The following is a 19,817-nucleotide window of genomic DNA, read 5'->3' on the forward strand; positions in this document are numbered from 1 at the left end:
AGGGGGAGAGAAGAAGGGGAGGGCAGCATTGAATTAGATTGTTGATAGCGTCCCTCTGAGGACTGCTATTAAGAGCATGCTACTCTGTACTTCTCTGCTGCAGAAGACAGAGTGATTTTCGTGTTACCACAGCATGTTGTAAATGTATGAGATTTTGCTCATCCCGGCTTGGAAATAAGAATAGGGAAAGGAGAGCACCTTGAATCAGAAGCTACTAGAAGAACGTGCAGAGTTCTGCAGCAGTTTATATTTGTTCTTACATTTTGCCTTCTTCTAACTGGAAAACAGAGAGACTGGCATTTTTTAAATGGGCTTTTCCCATAATGGCATTCTTGTATTGTGTGGCCAGAGCTTGCACAGGAGGAAAGCAGGCTGCTGAATTTAGTCACTGATCTCTATTAGCTGTGGCCTAAGGCTATGCTGAGGTTTATATCCCATTTGTATTGTTGCAGCTCAAAAGAAGAATGTTCAGAGGATGACAAGTGTATTCTGAGTAGGTATGTTGTTTCATTTTCATATGAAACCCATCTATTTTTTTTCCTGCTACTATTGGTCAGAAATCAGGTTAAGAGGTGCAGAATATAGTACAGTGCTGCAGTATCCCGGTTAAGGTAGAACAATGACAATGCAAGCTTAAAACAATACAATGAAAAGCAAAACCCTAGCTGCTTTTATTAAATAAAGCTGCATTGTGCCGTATGCACAGTGCAGTCTTAAAAAAATATACTGCAGTCAACGCTTTCCTAACGAGGTGGCACTATTGTTGAGTTAGAACGATAGAATCATCATATTGCTTTAGGGGACAGGAGGATTTAAAGGAGGTACCTTGCAGCCCTATCTTACAGATTGGAAGCATCGGTTTTAGGGCACTGGCAGAATCCTTTGCTTGTTCTCCGCGGCAGCCACTGCTGTGTCAGTACAGTGTGGAATGGAAGTCCTAGTTGGTAGTCTGTTATGGAAACGCTGTTTACTGTTATTGTAGTACCGTGGTGACAACATGCCATTGAAATGGAAAACGAGCTCTCCTGCTATCTGGAAATTCCCAGTTCCTGTGCTTAAAACATCCAGGTCAACTCCACTTTCTCCAGCATACATGTAAGTGAGAGAAAATAGGATATTAAAGTGGGATTTCATTCATGAATCAACCTTGTGGCAAAAGGGGGTAAAAATCACAAACAGCAACATCCAAAAATGCACAAGATTAAAAACTGCAAGCTTGCTTATATTTAAAGATATTGGCATGCACACATTTTACCTTTGTTTTGTTTCCTTAGGAGTTTGTTTATTTTTATTTAAAGTGCCTAATGGTAATTTAATTACTAATGTGAAAGTCTTGAGATATACCTAAGGAATTGCACAAGTATAAACTTTAATCTTTTACATTGTTTTTTTTAATTTTTGTATATCTGAAGTACTTAAGATGACTTCTTTTGTGCAGCGGCACAAAAAGCTGCTGATGCTTGCTCTTGTGTTGTGTGAAATATGGAAATGCTTTATATAATTTTTTAATGAGTTTGAAACATTTAGAGTTAACACATTGTTAATAAAATGAATCTTTTAATCAGGACTTTTATATTTGAGCTGTGTCTGAATAGTAATCAGTTTAATATCTCCTTTCCCAGTTTTATAATTCTGGTTCTGAGGTGTAAGTTTGAATTTGTGCAAATTACAGTTGTACAAATAGTTATTTATACATGTGGAGTTGAAAAGTACATTATTCAAATGCCTATTTTAGAAATTTATTTTAAGTAAAAGTACACTGAAGTATATTGGGAATTTTTTCTAGAATATTTGGAAATCTTATTTTTTAAATTCACAGTGTTGCTTTCAAAAAAATCCAGGAGATATAATAAAATATTCCTTTAAAGTATTGTCTGTGATTTTTTTTGGTGGAATAAGGAGTGAAAGCTGGACCTTTTTAACAAATAAATATTAGTATTCAGTAAAGCTTTTGAGCATAAGTCTGTCTTAGCTGTCAGTGTTCCCTTTAAAATATTTTTCAGTAGGAGAGATGTGGAAAATTCTTCCTGCTTTAGGTTAATTGTGTGTTTAGAAATCTGGTGAGTTGCCATTTTATTACTTAGTTTTTGTTTTTTTATGAGGTTCAGATACACAGTGGCGTCTATGTAGTTCTTTGAATGGCTTTCAGCTGCTAAGGAAATAAGTGTGCTTGTGCTCTCAGTCCCAAAGAGGTGATTCCCTGGAAAGCGCTGGAAAATGAGGACATTTTAGTTAAATCCTGTCATCATTTCATTTTTCGATTTAAAATATCTCTTTTTAGAGATGCTTCAAGTGATTTTATCTGTTTGGGAGTTAAACTCCTTTTCCTATAAATTATATTTTAAGTTATATTTGTAAAGTAAGAAAAAAGGATCAGCTATATTTGTTTTGCAAAAGCTGTAGTTGTCAAAAGCACAAAAATAATGGAGATGACAAGTTAATGGAGTTCCTTCAAATTTTTTCAGAAAATGTGATGTGCCTGTTGACTTTATGAAACTTAGCTGGTGAGAAATGACTAAAGATTTACCTAAAGGAAGTTTATCATCAAAACAAAACAAAACAAAACAAAACACACAGCCCCAACTAAAATCAGTAGGTTATAATTAATAATGTTTAATGATTCTAGTATTTCTACAATATTTTACTGTCCAAAAGATCCAAAGTACAGCTCCAGTTGCAGCTGGTTTAAAAATACTTATATTTGATTAATTCATAATAGCCACAGACTCAGATACAACCCAATACAACATCTTTAATGAATCACTTTCTTCCTTTTAAGTATGTACTCACCTCTTTGACCTGGTGATATGAATGAATTGATTTAGAGGATAGAAGCTAGAAAATATCACAGACCTTGCATGTTGACATTGATTATTGGTAGTACAAATAGGTACAATGGAAAAATATATTCAAAGAGGTAGCATTAGCCTAGACTATTCTGATATTGTGATGGCCTATATTATTAAATTGGCCTTAATTTATTTTTCTTTATAAATAAACACAGGTTTGAAATATTATGTAAATATACATGAAGAAAATATGTTAAATATAGGAAAAGACTAGCTTAGGAAGTTTAAAAGCAGCTTTTAAAATAAATTTAGAGTTCATTTACTTACTTGACCAGAAATAAAATTATCATCTTTAACATGTTGTTCTTGTCAGTGCTTCTTTATATTCCATGACACTTCTACATACAAAATGATACTTAAGTTTAGTATTATTTTTGCTTTCAAAAATTATAATAGAGAATACTGGGTCAAATAACATTATATTTATTTTCACAATCTTTCTGCTAGCAAACAGGTTAAATGGTTATTTGTGTCTTTTGGGTCTAAAGTCTTTGCATTAAAATGGAATAAATTCTGACACCGATAAGATGTGATGTTTTAGAATTTACTTGTGAAATTATGTATAAATAATTAAAATAGTATCTTGAATATAGAATTCTTCACAGTTAAGAAAGCATATTTTTGTAGGTTTGCTTATGTACCAGAAGCACTGGTTTGCAATGTTTTATCGTTATGTACTATGATTTGTCATATACATATTATGTGGTTTTCATTGAAGATGGGTACTTTTTCAAGACTAAAATTTCAATATGAAATATTTTTGGTTGTAGTAATTGAGCAAGTATGGAAAAACATAAAGGCTCTTTACAGCCTCTTTCTAAACTCAGTGTAGGTGCTACTTAGCTAGAGAGGGCCTTCCATTGATGCTGTGGATAGGGCAGTGCTGCTACACTAGTGAAAGCTACAGTAAGGAATGTTTAACTTACTGCAAACATTGAACAGAAAGGCTATTTTTCCTTGTGGGTTTAAATACAGAAGTTTTTCTTTCTGATTCTTTAGATTTGAATGACAGTTGAAACTTCTCCATATTTTCAAGACTTATTGATGACTAACAATATTTTTGATAATATTAGGGAAATAGTTTTTTATATAATGCACTTTTCAAATTGTGTTATAATATGATTTGGGAAGAGTGGAATATTTTAAAGACAAGAGATTTAGGAAACAAATCCTTTGGCCTCCAGATAGATTTATTACCAAATGTTTAGTCTTTATTGGATAGACTCAGCCTTCCTTCAGCTTCAGTTTTGAAAAGTGGCAGGGTGGTGTGCCATCCATGTAGAATTCTGAAGGGATTGTCTTGATAGAAATCTGAGTGACATGTTTGTGTTACACTCTTTTCAACAGTAGGTTGAAGTTCAACCTTAGCCTGAGGGAAGATCTTCTGGTCAGTGTAAACTGAATTAGTAAAGACTCTGCTCCTGACAGGTGTGAATCATATAAATTAACCTGTCATTTTGCCTAAATTAATAAAGCTTAAAAGACACTCCCATCTTAGTGGGTTTCTGGTGTTTTGGTATTCATCGTTTTAAAATAGCAAATGGTTCCTTCTGCCTAATGTTATAGGATTAATGTATTGCTAGACTCTAAGGACACACTGAAATAGACCAGGATTAGCATTAGTGATCCTTTTATCTTTTCTTCATAAGTAGTACATTTTGATAATAGTAGTGTGACAGTTGGGAGTAAGATAATAGGTAAGAATTAACCAGCTCAATATAACAAGGAATTCTAGCAAGACTGACACTAAGGGATATTTTCCTTAGAATTTTGCCCTTCTCAAGGAAAAGGACAATGAGTGTAGAATGAGTATTGGTGAATTAGACTTTTTCTCTTCCGGCCAATGCACCTGCATTCAGTTAGCTTCCTGTTTACAATGATTTTGTTTAATATGCAAAATATATTTTATAGTAAATATCAATAGCACAATATTTTATAGCAATTGTTTTCTATAATTTCATCATTACAATTCAGTATCTAGATTTACTGAGAAAAGAGTATGCATACTATATAAATGTATTTTTGTTTGTGGGTGATTCAAAGGATAGACTAAATTAAAATATGCATGTGTGTGTTCTTTTTGCTTAATCCCTTCACCAATAAATTTAATAAAAAATAAAAACATATGTACTTGCCTAATGTGACATGTCTAGCTCCTAAGATTGTCTTTTTTTTCTAATTTGGTGAATAGAAGAAAACTTGTGGTTTTAGATATCTTTTTTATTTAGCAAAATACTTATTAAATTGATTATCTCACATTAGAAAAGAATATACTTAGTCACTTGCACAATTAGCATAGACATAAACTTTTGTTTTGTGTCTGCTTAATTTGTTTTCACTACATATGGTCAATCAAACAAAATTATGTGGAGCAGTAACATAAAGAACTCCTAAGAACAATTTAGTGTTAGTCTGTAACTTTTGTGGCATATTCTCTGGGAATTTCCATTGTCTGAGTTTGCAAAAGGGCTAGCTTTGCCCTTATTAATGAAAAACCATGGAGATAAAGTGACCTTAGAGATAATTTAGAGAATCCGATACCCCCTTTAAAACAAGAATCCTTCCTGTGACACCTCTGAAATATGGTTATACATCTCCTCCTTGATGACTGGCAGCGACAAAGAGCTTATTACCTCATCAAGGTAGCACCTTTCATTTGTGGACAGCTCTTCCTTGCATTGAGCAAAATCAATTCATATCTTTTATTTCCTGTCCCTAGTGTGCCTTATCAAGCTATATACTAAAAATATCTATTTTCTCCATTACGTATAAGTCTGGAAATCTTCTCTTTAACTCATGTGACATATTTTCCTGACCCTTCACTCTGCTGGTTGTCCTCACCCAGATATTTTTTTAATGATAATCTTTATATGAGATACTACATCTGAATGCAATGTTTTTTTTTATATGGTCTGACTAGAAGAAGACACCTCTGTCCTTTTATACAGATGTTCTGCTTGTCTTATAGAGCCTGGGACTGTATTATTTTTTAATCATAGGATTCACACTGGACCATGGTGAATTTAGAGTTTACTAACTTCCAGAGGTTTACACATGGATTGCTTGCTCTTCATATTCAGTGTTTATTCTTTTAGCTACTTCAGATCTTTTGGTCTGAGGAAGTGTGGCATGTGGAAGTGAAGTTAAATTTTTGTTTTAAAGCCTATTGTGTATGTTTTTTTTTAAAAATCTCATAACCATTTAATCTAACTGAAAAACATTGCATACAAGAAACTTTACTACAGACAGCTAGTATTTTATATGCTTTCAGAAATTTTCAAGAATTTTACTTGTTAATAATTAATCTAGATTCATTTTTTATCCTTAAATGAATGTTAATTCCAAGTACCCCTCAAAAACAGTTGCCCCACAAGGGAGAGAGATGAAAATGCTAATCTTATACCATCATGGGAAGTCTGGCTAAAAATTATAAGAATTCCAGGCATTCTCCTTGAAACTCAGAATATTTAGTGGGGCCAATTTAGGAGGAGGGAAAAGAAAGAAGAAAGAGACAATAAGCAAGTTTTTGTGTTAATGACTTTATTGCTTGTGGTTAGTCAAGAATTATAAGCATTGTGCATGATACTTTAAATTGAAATGGCAGTTACAGTGTATTGCTTTATTTTCTTAAGACTGTGAGAAAGGCGGTATAAAGGTGAGATTCTTGGGGAATCCTATATTATAAAAGCCTAATATGCAAATTGTTCCCTCAACCGAGAGTTTGACCGCTTGCTATGATGTGCGCTGACCACCAGGGGATGGTGTGGAACATGGCAGGCATCGGCAACAGGGCGCTGGCAGGATGGTGGAGCAGGTGAACAGGTGGCACCAGGCCAAGGCAGGCATGAGTGGGGGCCCGATTGCCCTGCCAATCACCCCGTAGATGGTGACCAGTGGCCGGCAGGCCCTGATCATCCAATTGGGGCCAGGCCCTGGCCTGGGACGGGGAACTGGGGGTGGGTGGCAGTGACCAACCTCCCGTGGCGCCCGGGCAGGAGGCTGTGACCTCTCGCCTGCTACCTGGGAGCAGGGGTGATGGGGACGGAGGTGAGGGGTGTCCCCTGAGCTTGCTCTCACTCCTCCTGCTACCCTCCCCCGGGACACGAGGGCTCGCTTGCCGGGAAAGCCCCCTGCGCTCAGGTGCCAGGTGCTCGTGAGGAGCCTGCCCTGCACCTGTGTGACCTCTTCTGAATGAGCCAGGCCGCAACCACCAGCACCGCAGGGGCTGGTCGGGCTCCCCGTGGTTTTGCGCAGGAGCCGGTCTGTGAGGCCGGCCAGGAGAAAGCATGCTGCCCGCCCAGCTTCTGTGCTGTGCCACTGGGCAGCCCAGAGGCCCACATTGCGCGCCGGCCCGTGGCGTCCAGCCACGCTCACTTCATCTCCACATGGGGACTCAGGTGGAGGGGGTTGTGTGGGGGCCCAGGTGCTGCCCAGGGCCCAGAGGTCGCTGGGACCTGCCCTTCCATGCCAGATGCTCACACTTCAATTGCTGGCCAGGCCTAGGGACCACACCCGTGCACGAATTTTGTGCACTGGGCCTCTAGTTAGTACATAAAGAAGTTAATGAGTAATCCATTTTTGCAAGTGCTTAGTTCTTTTTAAATCACCTTATATAAATGAATTTATAATATTCAAAAGTTATTTACTTCCTTTTATGTACCAGGCATAAATCTTCTGGGTATTAGGGGTATAGTCCTTGCAGTCATTCAAAATGACCATTCTTTGTCTTCCATCCTATCTTTATTCACAAATAATTTAATTGCTTAATTTATTTTATTGTTGTGAAAATTCTTATCCAAGATAATCAAGTTAAATAACATGTTTGTTTACTGTACCTTCAGTATTGATAACAAATTTAATGGCAATGAAAACACTACAGAAATGTGTCTGGGCTAGATGAGGAGACAGGAATTAGGGAGAGATACTAGGTTTTAAAGTGCAATTTATGTTTAAACTCGATAGTAACCTTCTTAAACAAGAAGAACAGAATGCCATACTTTAAGTTGGATAAGGTTTAGGTGCTTTATAGTGCACAAAGATACACATTTTACCTTCTAAGTAGCAATAATTTGATCCTGGACTATACAATGTAAATTTGGTAAAACGTAAAATTATATCATGTTTTCAAGTTTAGTAAAAGATTTCCAATTAGATGACTTCCTAAATGTATATGTTCCTACAGGTAAATGTTGTTTTTACCCAATTTTGCCACATTTATGGTATGGTAAGACAAGCATGCTCAACTTGTTGGAGAGTACTTCTTATGATATGGTTCAATGGAGAAATGAAACAAGTTATCCTTCCATAAGAAAAACATAGTTAAAAATAACTTTGAGAACTCTAAGAGCTTAAATCTTGAATCTAGCATATATATCAGATGTTGTAAATTTCATATGAAATTTTTAAAAATTTATTTGCAGTTTAAAAAATTGTCCTGGTTTCGCATAGTTAAATATAATATGGTTTATTGAGTACTATAAAAGTGCCGGTAACTTTTCAAGCTGCCTCCCAAACGTTCTATAAGGGTAAGTCTTTTCCCTGCTTTACACACAAGGGCACAGTGTTCAGAGAGCTTAATTAAGTTGTTCAATGTTACACTTTAAGAGGTGAAACGAGAATTCAAACTTAGGTCTGCTTGATTTCAAAGCTCTTAACTTCTCTAATGCCTTTTTATTTTTATAGACTTTTGCTACTTTCATGCCATCTATTAGGTAATATCACACTAGGATTAGATGAACAAAGAATATGACAGATGAGAAGATATTTTTTTAAATTGGATGGGGGTAAAGAGAGAAGTAAGGTTTATTTGACAATACTGTCAAGTGGTAAAGCTGTAGAAAAATACTGGGGCAATTATCTTTACTTGCTGGTATATCAGGATTAACCTTAGTGTTTCCTATTTCTCTTGAAACACTATTCTACCTACATTGGCTACCTATCTTTTTCTTCCATGTAATTATCCACCACGGACAGTGCTGTAGTTGGTGTGCTCTTTTTAGCACTTTCTAAGGGTACTATCCATTCAGTATGTTTAGTATTTTCTTGTGAACATTATTGTCGCATTGCTTAATTGTGTGCAAGGTCTAAAAAAACACAACCAAACAAAAAACCAAAACACACACACACAGCACTCCATGTATTAATTTTCTATTGCTGCCATAACAAATTACTACAAACATCACAACTTTATTACAGTTATTTAGGTCGTAAGTCTGGTATGGTTCTCACTGGGCTAAAGTCAAGGTGTGTCAGCAGGGCTGCATTTGCTTCTGAGATTCCGAGGGAGATTGATTCTTGCTCATTTGGGTCATTGGCAGAAGTCAGTTCTTCACAGTTGTAGGACCACTATGATTCCCATCTTCTTCTTTTTTTAAAATATATTTTATTGATTTTTTTACAGAGAGGAAGGGAGAGGGATAGAGAGTCAGAAACATCGATGAGAGAGAAACATCGATTCAGCTGCCTCCTGCACACCCCCTACTGGGGATATGCCCCGCAAACAAGCACATGCCCTTGACTGGAATCTAACCTGGGACCCTTGAGTCCTCAGGCCGACGCTCTATCCACTGAGCCAAACCGGTCAGGGCTGATTCCCATCTTCTTGCTGGCTATATAGGCTAAGGGTCAATTTCAGCTTCTAGAGGGCCTGCATCCCTTGGCTTGTGGCTCCCTTCTGCCATATTCAATGCCAGAAATGGCAGGGTGTTTTTTTTTCACACTGATCTCTTTCTGACCTACTTTGCTTTTGTTTACCATTTTTAAGGACTCATGTGATTAAGTTGAGCCCACCTGGATAATACAGGATAATTTTTCCATATCAAGGTCCTTAACTTAATCACATCTACAAGATCCCCTTTGTCATGTAATCCCATATTCACATGTTCCAGGGATTCAGACGTGGACATCTTTGAGAGGCCATTATTCTGTCTACCATGCTATAGTTGAACACAGTTAGGCTTATGCACGCATTGTAAGAAATTATTCCAATTGACCCAAGTGGTTCTTGTTACTACACTATACTACTCTCTGGGCCAGTAGTTTTATTCTTGAAAATTACAATAGTTTAAATATAACATAGGCAGTTCTCAAACTTTGCAACAGTGATTTACTGGAAATCTTATAAAAAGTAGAATTATCCAGTGACAGAGTTATAATCTGAGGTTGTGTTAAAAGTATCATGAAGACAATCTCTACTATTAGAACTTTTATTATGCTCCAAGTCCTATAAAACAAGCACAAATGAACTGTATACAAAGACTTTGCAAATATACAGAAACACATAAAATGCAGATATGAGTTCAAACTAAGATCCTAGTCATTTAAAAACTTTATTTTTTACTTGCCTTCTTAAAAATTCAGGCTGTTTTTGAGATGGTTTGCATGGCCCAAGTCTCCTTTTAAAAGCTAATAAGCATTAGTGACACCTTTTGATTAAAATCATTAATTCATTTTCTTTTTTTAATTGTATTTTTATTGATTTCAGAGAGGAAGGGAAAGGGGGAGAGAGCTGGAAACATCAATGGTGGGAGAGAATCATTGATTGGCTGCTTCCTCCACCAGGGATTGAGCCTGCAACTGGGTATGTGTCCTGACCGGGAATTGAATTGTGACCTCCTGGTTCATAGGTTGACACTCAACACTGAGCTACGCTGGCTTGGCATGAATTCATTTTCTTAATAAAGTTTTATGTAATAAGCAGAAGTATCCCAAATTTCTCCATTGACATTAGAGCTGTCTAAAAAGTGCTGCAGTGAGTGTGTAATACAAGTTGGTTGATATTGTTTTTTATTGTATTGAAGAAAAAAATGTCAAAGATTCCTCATTTCTTTCCACTTTCTCCAAACACTTTTAGTATATACAAAGGACTGTTCAGAATAAAGCAAAGTCCACAGGAAAATAATAGTTAACAACTAGCAGGTCCTCACATATCTCTGAAAAGTCAAAAGGATAATACAGGTTGTTGAGAGAACCATTTAAAAATCTTCAAAACCTATTACAGAATCAGTGACATATAATTATCTGCTTGTTGCCTTACTAATGCCTTTCAGTGCTTTGAGCAAGGGAAAAATACAGAAATTTGAGCATTGGTTAACATCTATTGAGTGAAACAGGGACAGTAAAATAACAGATGAGGACTGTCTATGTCACTCAGTTATTGATTATAAAACCTGACCGTCCCCCAAGTTACTGTGGCCTGAAAAAGTGACATTTCTAAACTTGGAGGTGAGTGGAGGAATGTTCCAAACTCAAAACCAGTTATTTAACTCTCTGAACACTGTTTGCTTCTTATTATGGAAGGTGCAAGGGCTTGATTGAGTTTTTTATTTAAAAGGCATGGATTGCCAGCACCGGTTTGGCTCAGTGGATAGAGCGTCAGCCTGCGGACTCAAGTGTCCCAGGTTCAATTCCGGTCAGGGACATGTGCCTTGGTTGCGGGCACATCCCCAGTGGGACATGTGCAGGAGGCAGCTGATCAATGTTTCTCTCTCATCGATGTTTCTAACTCTCTATCCCTCTCCCTTCCTCTCTGTAAAAAATCAATAAAATAAAAAAATTAAAAAAAATAATAAAAAAATAAAAGGCATGGATTACTTATTTAGAGCACTGAAAATCTTATAAAATAAGATTACTTATTTAGAGCACTGGAAATTTTTTGAAAATTAAACATGAGAATGATAAATTGGAGTAGCAAATTCAGTTGAATGTTTGTGAACATCTGTGCTAAAGTAGTGCTTATGTCATCCCTTTGTTCCTTCCCTATCTCCCCCTTCTTCCCTCCTACATTAAAGTTTTTCAATGCAGGTGTTTCTAAAAATTCAAAATGACCTTTGTTCTTCATTTACAACTTGTCCTATAACATCTTCTATTATCACTTTTTGTTTCTGGTTTCAAAAATATAGTGCTTTTCACTGGTCAATGAGATAAGACCAGGACATCTCAAAAAGCATAATTATTTTATTCAGGGTACTTTGAAACCAAGAGCTGGAAGGAATCTTAGAAATTACTCCTTGTCATACCATTGTACCTTGAAAAAAATGTGATATTTATGTTGGATGATTTTTCCTCCATCTGTATGTTTGTAAGTAATGATTTAATCCACGCCTTTTTATTATTTTTCCCATTCCACTGTATTACAAATTAATGATTAAGACCAATTTACTGAGTGAGAAGAGATCAACCAAAGAACTTGTATAAGTATATGTATATGCATAACCCCTGGACACAGAAAATAGGGTGGTGAAAGCCTGGAGTGGGGGTTGGAGGTGGGTTAGAAGAAGTCAATGGGGGGAGAATAGGGGCTTATGTAGCAATACAGTTTTTTAAAAGACAATTTATTAAAAAACATCAGCTAGATTTCTCTTTATACATGTGATTACATTACAACCTTTCTCTTGTCCTACAGTGAGCCATGTTTTTAATGAACTCAGTTTGATCTAGCTTTCATTGAGGTGGACCCCCAATATTTGAAATATAATTTTGAAAAGTATATTGGATGTTCTTAGTTGTGAATAGATCATCCAATCCCTTAGCATCACCAAATTGAAATGATTTTCATTCATTATGAACACTTTCCTACAAGGATTGTGTGTAAGTAGTTATTTCTAAATGATTCACAGATAAAGAAAAATTTGTGGAACTGCAACCAAAATTTTGATCTTAAGTAGACTCAAGACCTGGCTCATTAGAATATTTTCCATAGACAGATTGCTGAAATACATAGATAGATGCAGTTAGAAACTGCCTTTTTCTCAAATGATGAGATGTACCATTGCATCATCATAAGTTCTGGCTTTCTTTTACATTATTACTAGAGGCTTGGTGCACGGATTCCTGCACTGGTGGGGTCCCATGGCCTGGCCTGTGGGGATTGGGCTGAAACTGGCTCTCCAACATTCCCCAAGGGGCCCCGGATTGTGAGAAGATGCAGGCCAGGCCAAGGTACCCCACCAGTGCACGATTGGGGCCGGGGAGGGGCCATGGGAGGGCTCCAGGGCACGTCCGGTCCATATCACCCAGTCCTGATCGTCTGGACCCCAACAGCAAGCTAACCTACCAGTCGGAGCGTCTGCCCCCTAGTAGTCAGTGCATGTCATAGCGACTGGTCGAATGGTCAAACGGTCGGACACTTAGCAAATTAGGCTTTTATTATATAGGATAATTGCAGATTATAATTTTGAATAGTGGATGTTGTTTGATTGCTGATTCAGCCTTGTAAATAGCCTGTTCTGGGATGAATAATCCTTTAAAATAAAATAATAGTAAGGAAAGTTAATGTTATTTATCTTTTCATTTGGTGTATATGCTAAATATGAACTCATACACTTCTGTATTTAGGAGCAAAGTTCTCAGTTAGTTTTGTTACTATGGTTTATATAAGTTATACAACATGGTATTTGTTAGTAGACAATGTTGATAATTTATTGTTATTTATATATCATTTAGTCCTTTGGAAAGTGTTTGTTTCTTTTATTGTGATTTTTTTGCAAGCAAGTATCCCACCTGCTCTTTGTTTACCTATCTCTTTGTGAGATGCCTGGAACATAGTAGGTCCTCAATAAATGCTGAGTTGATGCATGAATTTAGGAAGTGTAGTTTTGAGGTCTGTAGCCCTGTGCAAATCACTTCACTTGAGTGTCGAATTTCTTCATTTGATATATGCAGTAATCTAATATGTACCAGTCTTGTTAGAGAGCAAGTTACAGCTATCTTTGCTATGAAAACTAATCCAAAACCCTGATTCTGTTCCTTGCTTGCTGATAAATACCACTATGCGGTTACAGACTGAAAGTAGTTTTAGCAGAAACAATTTACCGGTGACCAGAATACTTTAGTCATGGTTCATCAAATTATAATTTGATAAAGAAAATAAGATTACAATATGTTCCAAGACAGCAACTACTCTTAAAGTTAAGAGTTTTTTAACTTATTTTTACATGTCTTTTACCATAATGGAGCAAATTGGATAAATTTATGTTTTAAAGCAAATGTGTTTGCACTTAAATGATAACATGTTTTGTACATATTGTTTGAAAAAAGGAATAGACTGACTAGGAAAAAGGAAATCTGACCTAGTGTTTAAGAAAATAAATTTAAAATTAGTAATGAAAAATCATTCATGTTTACTTATCTTCTGAATTTTTATACTTAAAACGGCTTCAACCCAATTGCAAATGTTTAGCATTTATTCCATTTAAATTCAGTAAATTTTCCTTCTATCAAAATATTTAAATAAAATGGTGTTTATATTATTTGGTTAGCAATAGAAAAAAGGCATAGATGTTAATAAGTATGAAAATGACATATTCTATTGATAGTTTTATTCTTTAATCACTAAATATATATTTATTTTGAATTATTTGCTGGAATGTGTGATTAGTTAAGGAGGGATAGTCCAAGAAACCTTGAATTGAAGAGTGTGGCATTAGGTGTTTATTCAGCAAGTAGTGAGGAGTCATTGAATCCTTTGAGCAAGGAAGTGACTTTCAGAGTTATAAATACAATGACAGTTTGTTAAGAAGCTATACTATAAAAATATGTAATTTATATTAATGACAAAATCCAAATGAGAAGTAGTAGATACCAGAAGTTGTAAGGTCAGTGAGAGTGGAGAGGCTGTGAAAGACAGGAGCATGGAAGAGAGATAGTCAGTAGTACTTTAACAGTCGCTTGGACATGGAACATGGTGAAGAAGCAAGAGTCAGAGGTGACTGAAGTATTTTGATGATAACAATTTTCTTTTAGAGTCCAAAATATCCTAGCTATATCTCTCTTGAATGCATGACATCTGGATACATTTGAGATTCCTGAACTTTATTCTGACTGACCAAGCTCCCAGAAATGATCAAGAACTATGTCATTGAATTAATTTCCATTGAGAGTACCTTTAAATAAATCAATTTTCTCATTAAAGTGTGATCTATGAAAAGATTTGATTTTGGAGATTTGGATATGACTTATTGCTTTAAGAAATAGCTGTTGTAGGTGGGGTGAGGGTAGTACCATTTAGAGTAGCATTTTACAACTAGATGGACAAATGTTTAAAACTTTGACTCTTTGCTATCCTTACATATGTGGTGATGCTTCCCAGTCTCCTTCTCACTTGCACACTGAAGGCCAGAAATTATAAATTGGTTTTTAATGACCGTGTGGAAGGAAGGAAAGTACTGCTTCTCTCTTTCTTGTTTAATATACCTTTCTCCTCAAACAGATCAAGTTAGTACTTCCTTACTACTTCACTATTCATAGCTTCTTCAAAAACACATACAGTCTGAAAATGACCCAATTACCTTCTACTTAAATTCTAATTTTTTAAAAGATTTTTTATTGATTATTTACAGACAGAGGAAGGGAGAGAGAGAAACAGACATCGATGTCTGAGCAAAACATTAATCGGCTGCCTCCTGCACACCCCCTATTGGGGATGTAGCCTGCAACCTGGGCATGTCCCTGACAGGGAATCAAACCAGCAACCTTTTGGTGCATGAGATGATGCTCAACCAATTGAGCCACGCTGGTCAGGGCAAGATTCTCATTTAAATGACCGAGAAGTGTGAATGCTTGATGCCTACGGTGCCATATTGTTTAAATGATATGATCTGCTTCTACCTTTGTTGAGTTCCACACAAGTATACACACATACATACTCTTTAAACCAGAGAGTTCAATGTTCCTAAAAAGAAACACTTTACCCAAATAGCAAATTCCCCAAAGAATTATAATTTGCATCTACCCACTCAAAAAAAAAAGTCTACCTTTCAGGAAATAATTACCAATTTTATTAAGAATATTTAATATTTTGGATAAGCAAATATAGTCATGATACACAAAACATTTGCCCAGGATTCCTTCCTTAGTGTTACTGAACAATGGACAAAGACTCATAAAATTATTTTTGTAGAGAAATTTTTGTTACATTACCAGAGCTGTCTGTAGCTAGATCATGGAATTGTGTTGTGATATAGAGCTGGACATTATAGTGATCTTAGTTAAAATACTTTTCTAGTAGTGTAATAATGTGATGGAGCCTGATGGACTTTTAGGAGAAAAATCAGAAGTCATTTATGGGGTTAAAGACTGAATTTATACTCTTAGAATATGATACTTGAATGTGTAGATAGGTGAGTGGGCTGTAGGTGACTATAGATTTTGTCTATCTCCTAACAACCTGAGAACTTAGGATCAACAATGGTTATGTTTCTTTATGGTAAGCACTAGAGGCCTGTTGCATGAAGAGACTCGTGCAATAGGCCTTCCTTTCCCTGGTTGCTGGCACCAGTTTTCCTCTGGCACCCAGGACCCAGGCCTTCGTTCCGGCCGCAGCGGAGAAGCCAAGCCTCTTCAGTCTTCAGTTGTCTTCAGTCTTCAGTCTTCACTGGGGCTGGAGCCTTCAGTCTTCGCTCTGCGCCTGCATATGCAAATTAACCACCATCTTTGTTGGGTTAATTTGCATACTCATCCTGATTGGCTGGTGGGTGTAGTGGAGTGACACCAATTTGCATGTTTCTCTTATTTATTTTATTTTTTATTTTTAGCTTTTTCCCTTTATTGATTAAGATATTACAAATGTGTCCTTATCCCCCCAATGTCCTCTCATCCCCTCAATCCTGCCCTCACCTCACCCCCTGTTGTCCACATCCATCGCTTATGCTTATATGCATGCATTCAAGTCCTTCGGTTGATCTCACCCCCACCCTCCCCTACCTTCCCTCTGAGTTTTGAGCATCTGATTGATGCTTCTCTGTCTCTACATCTGTTTTTGTTCATTGGTTTATGTTGTTCATTATAATCCACAATTGAGTGAGAGCATGTGATATTTATCTTTGACTGACTTATTTCACTTACCCAATGCTCTCCAGCTCCATCCATTCTGTTGCAAATGGTAGGAGTTCCTTCCTTTTTACAGCAGCGTAATTTGCATACTCATCCTGTTTGGCTGGTGGGTGTAGTGGAGTGACACCAATTTGCATGTTTCTCTTTTATTAGTGTAGATAGTACAAGAAGAATAACTTAAAGGCTTAAACAAAGTTTAATGTAAAAAACATTAATGGTGAGGCAGATAGTTATGTACAAAATGGAAAATAATTTAATATGGGAATTTTTGCTTGAGTTAGACTGTTTGCTTCTATAAGCTCCATAAGTGAGATTAGCTTGCTAGAACTATCCTAAGTGTGATTCCCAGACTCATTGGGTTAATAATCTATCTTCTGATTTTTCTTTTTGTATTACCTTCTCCTGTCTTAAAAATACTGGTCATCATATTAAAATATTGATTTGATTAAATCATATTAAACATTCTATTAAAACATGATTGATTTGATACTGAAATTCTTACCACATTCATTGAACTACTTAGATATGCCTCTAGGTCATTGCAAAATCAAGGTTGAGATTTATCATATTTATTAGAGGCTTCGAAGATATAGAATCAGTGGGGTTCTTAGAGCTGCCAGTTATAATTCTTAAAACATGGAATGCAATTGACTATTACTTTGTAATTTGAAAGTCTTACCCTATGTTTTCTTGTTTCCTTTTTAAAAAGAAATAAACATTCCTCTAAGACCTGGTCATGAATTATTGACTTTGTGAAGTTGACTATAACTGGGAAATTTTTCTAAGTTTCTAAGACAGAAAAGGATAGGATTTTTACCTCTTGATTAATGATTCTCCTGTTCCCAAAGAGATTTGTCTCAGTGATTTCTAATTGGTTTTGAGTTTATGGAATCTGGCTTTATAATAAACTCAAATTAGATAACTTGGAGGTTTGAATATTTAATGAACTGAAATTTTAGGTAGGTGATACAAGAATTCTTTAACATGCTTTTCCATTGAAATGCACCATAGCACAATAGTCAAATTTCAAAGTTGGTGAGCTAAGGGTAATAGAAGTAAAATGACACCTTGGTTAACAAATCCTCTGGGAGCAAAAAGCTCCTTTAAAGAAAGTTGGCCTGGGTGTTGGAACTCCCATTCCAGTTTCTTCATTTGGGGGTTGAAGAATAAGAAGGCATGTTCCCTGTCTTAGGAATTATTAAACTTTTCAACGGGAAAGGCTGGTGCTTGCTGAAGGGTGGATCATCCTTCCAGAGAACTAATATGCAGTCAGAAGATTATAATTATTTCCTCTGTGCACTGGGCAGGGGGCTAGTAACAGTGATGGGAACACAGTCTGTTTTCCCCAAATTACAAGTACATATTGCATCTCCCTCCCACCACTACCACTTGCATACGCTCACCATATACAGCTTCTGAAAGTTAGGGAGCTTTAACTTAGATTTTTTATATAGTAGGTGTGGAATCAGAATTTAGAAATTTATTATTTTGGTTACTCTTTTATTTCTACTTCAGGTATCTATCTATCTGTCTATCTATCTATTATCTATCTATTTTTTCATCAAAATATTATCAGAAATGTGAAGAATAAGAAATAGGATATAAACCAAGCTTCTAAACAGAAGAATTTTCCGGTCTAGATGAGACTTGATGTACTTTAATTGGTGTATGGATTTTAAAAGATGAAGGAAGACAAAAGTTTTGAAATATGGCAGATAGAGGGAACAAACATTAATTTTAAAGGCTTTCTTGAACAGGTTTGAGATATTCAGTGCAAATGCTTTATGGTTTGGATAATTAACTTTCATCCTGTTATAGTTATCTAATGGAATATCATTTGTCATTCCATTTGTTTAGCTCCATTTCCTCATCTATGTCATAGTGCTATTTCTGTGATTGTGATGGGTGACTTTGGAATTCAAAATCTGTTCTTTTAAATTTTGATATCAGTAATGTAAAGTTCTCCTTAAATTTGACCTGAGATACATCCTAAGATATGCTATCCCCTTACCCCATAAGCATTGGGAGAATATGAGACTTTTAGCACTGGTATTGTTTTTATGGAAGTAGTAGTAAAAATGGCTGATTTTAAACTGAATTGATTCAACCAGAAAATGACTTGTCTATAACAGAATGTGTCTCTCTGAGATCCAACTTGTATTTATAAATTAGGCATTGAAATGTCATTTGCTTTATGGTCTCTACTCTGCTATTTTTCATTTTTAGGCTTGTTGTAATGGGAACAATGTGAGCTCTGGAATCAGACTGGAGTTCAAATCATAGTTACCAGACTCATGGTGAGGCCTTTAACTCTCTTCAGTTTCCTGTCTTTAAAATGGGATTGTTATGAGGATTAAGTAGTACAGAGAATGTGTCTGGCAAAATGCCTAGCACACAGCAGGTGCTGGGTAAACGATCTTATTCCTGTGTTAAAACTGACATCAGCTATTTATTAATGTAATTTTATTTTAAATATGTCAGGCATATGCATATAAGGAAGCTTCTTTACTTTGGAAAATCATTTGAACTTTTTTTTCTTTTTTTTGTGGGCTCTGGTACTTCTGCAGCAGAAAAGAAAGCATTGGAAAGATTAGCAGCTATTTTATATCATGTATGCTAAAGACTTTCATTAGTGAATTCAATGTAAGTGGACAATAATATACAGTTGGCTCTGTTTCCCCAGGTTTTTCATCCTTGGGTTCAACCAACTATATTTTCAGTCTAAATCCATATTTTAAAAAAAATTTTTTATTGATTTTTTACAGAGAGGAGGGGAGGGGAATAGAGAGTTAGAAACATCGATGAGAGAGAAACATCGATCAGCTGCCTCCTGCACACGCCCCTACTGGGGATGTGCCCACAACCAAGGTACATGCCCTTGACTGGAATCTAACCTGGGACCCTTGAGTCCTCAGGCCGACGCTCTATCCACTGAGCCAAACCAGTCAGGGCTAAATCCATATTTTCGATTAGAGGTTGGGAATCTGAGATTTGGGGGGGGGGGGGCTGACTGTATGCATTGTACTACCCCATTTTATATAAGGTACTTAAGCATCTATGAATTATGGTATCTGGGTGAGGGGGAGTGTTCTGGAACCAATCTCCTGCAGATACTGAGGGACAACTCTATTTAAGTCA

General features: G+C 36.2%; 1 protein-coding gene across 7 annotated transcripts in view; it reads left to right on the top strand.

Annotated features, from left to right (window-relative positions):
• KLHL13 (kelch-like family member 13) overlaps window positions 1–19,817 on the top strand; it is a 302,378-nt gene that overhangs the window by 238,304 nt on the left and 44,257 nt on the right. Inside the window, exons 1-2 of one of the 7 annotated variants that reach the window (XM_005859455.2) lie at window positions 420–497; window positions 983–1,095. The exons of 4 other annotated variants lie outside the window; for them this stretch is intronic. In XM_005859455.2, the coding sequence (XP_005859517.1) occupies window positions 998–1,095 (98 nt within the window). In that variant the 5' untranslated portion in view covers window positions 420–497; window positions 983–997. Of the gene's footprint in view, window positions 1–11; window positions 498–982; window positions 1,096–19,817 lie in introns of those variants that run through there. 2 more of the 7 variants (XM_014534189.1, XM_005859456.2) reach the window with 2 other exon arrangements.

Source organism: Myotis brandtii, unplaced genomic scaffold (assembly GCF_000412655.1).
Source record: "Myotis brandtii unplaced genomic scaffold, ASM41265v1 scaffold126, whole genome shotgun sequence".
Lineage (NCBI taxonomy): Eukaryota > Metazoa > Chordata > Mammalia > Chiroptera > Vespertilionidae > Myotis > Myotis brandtii.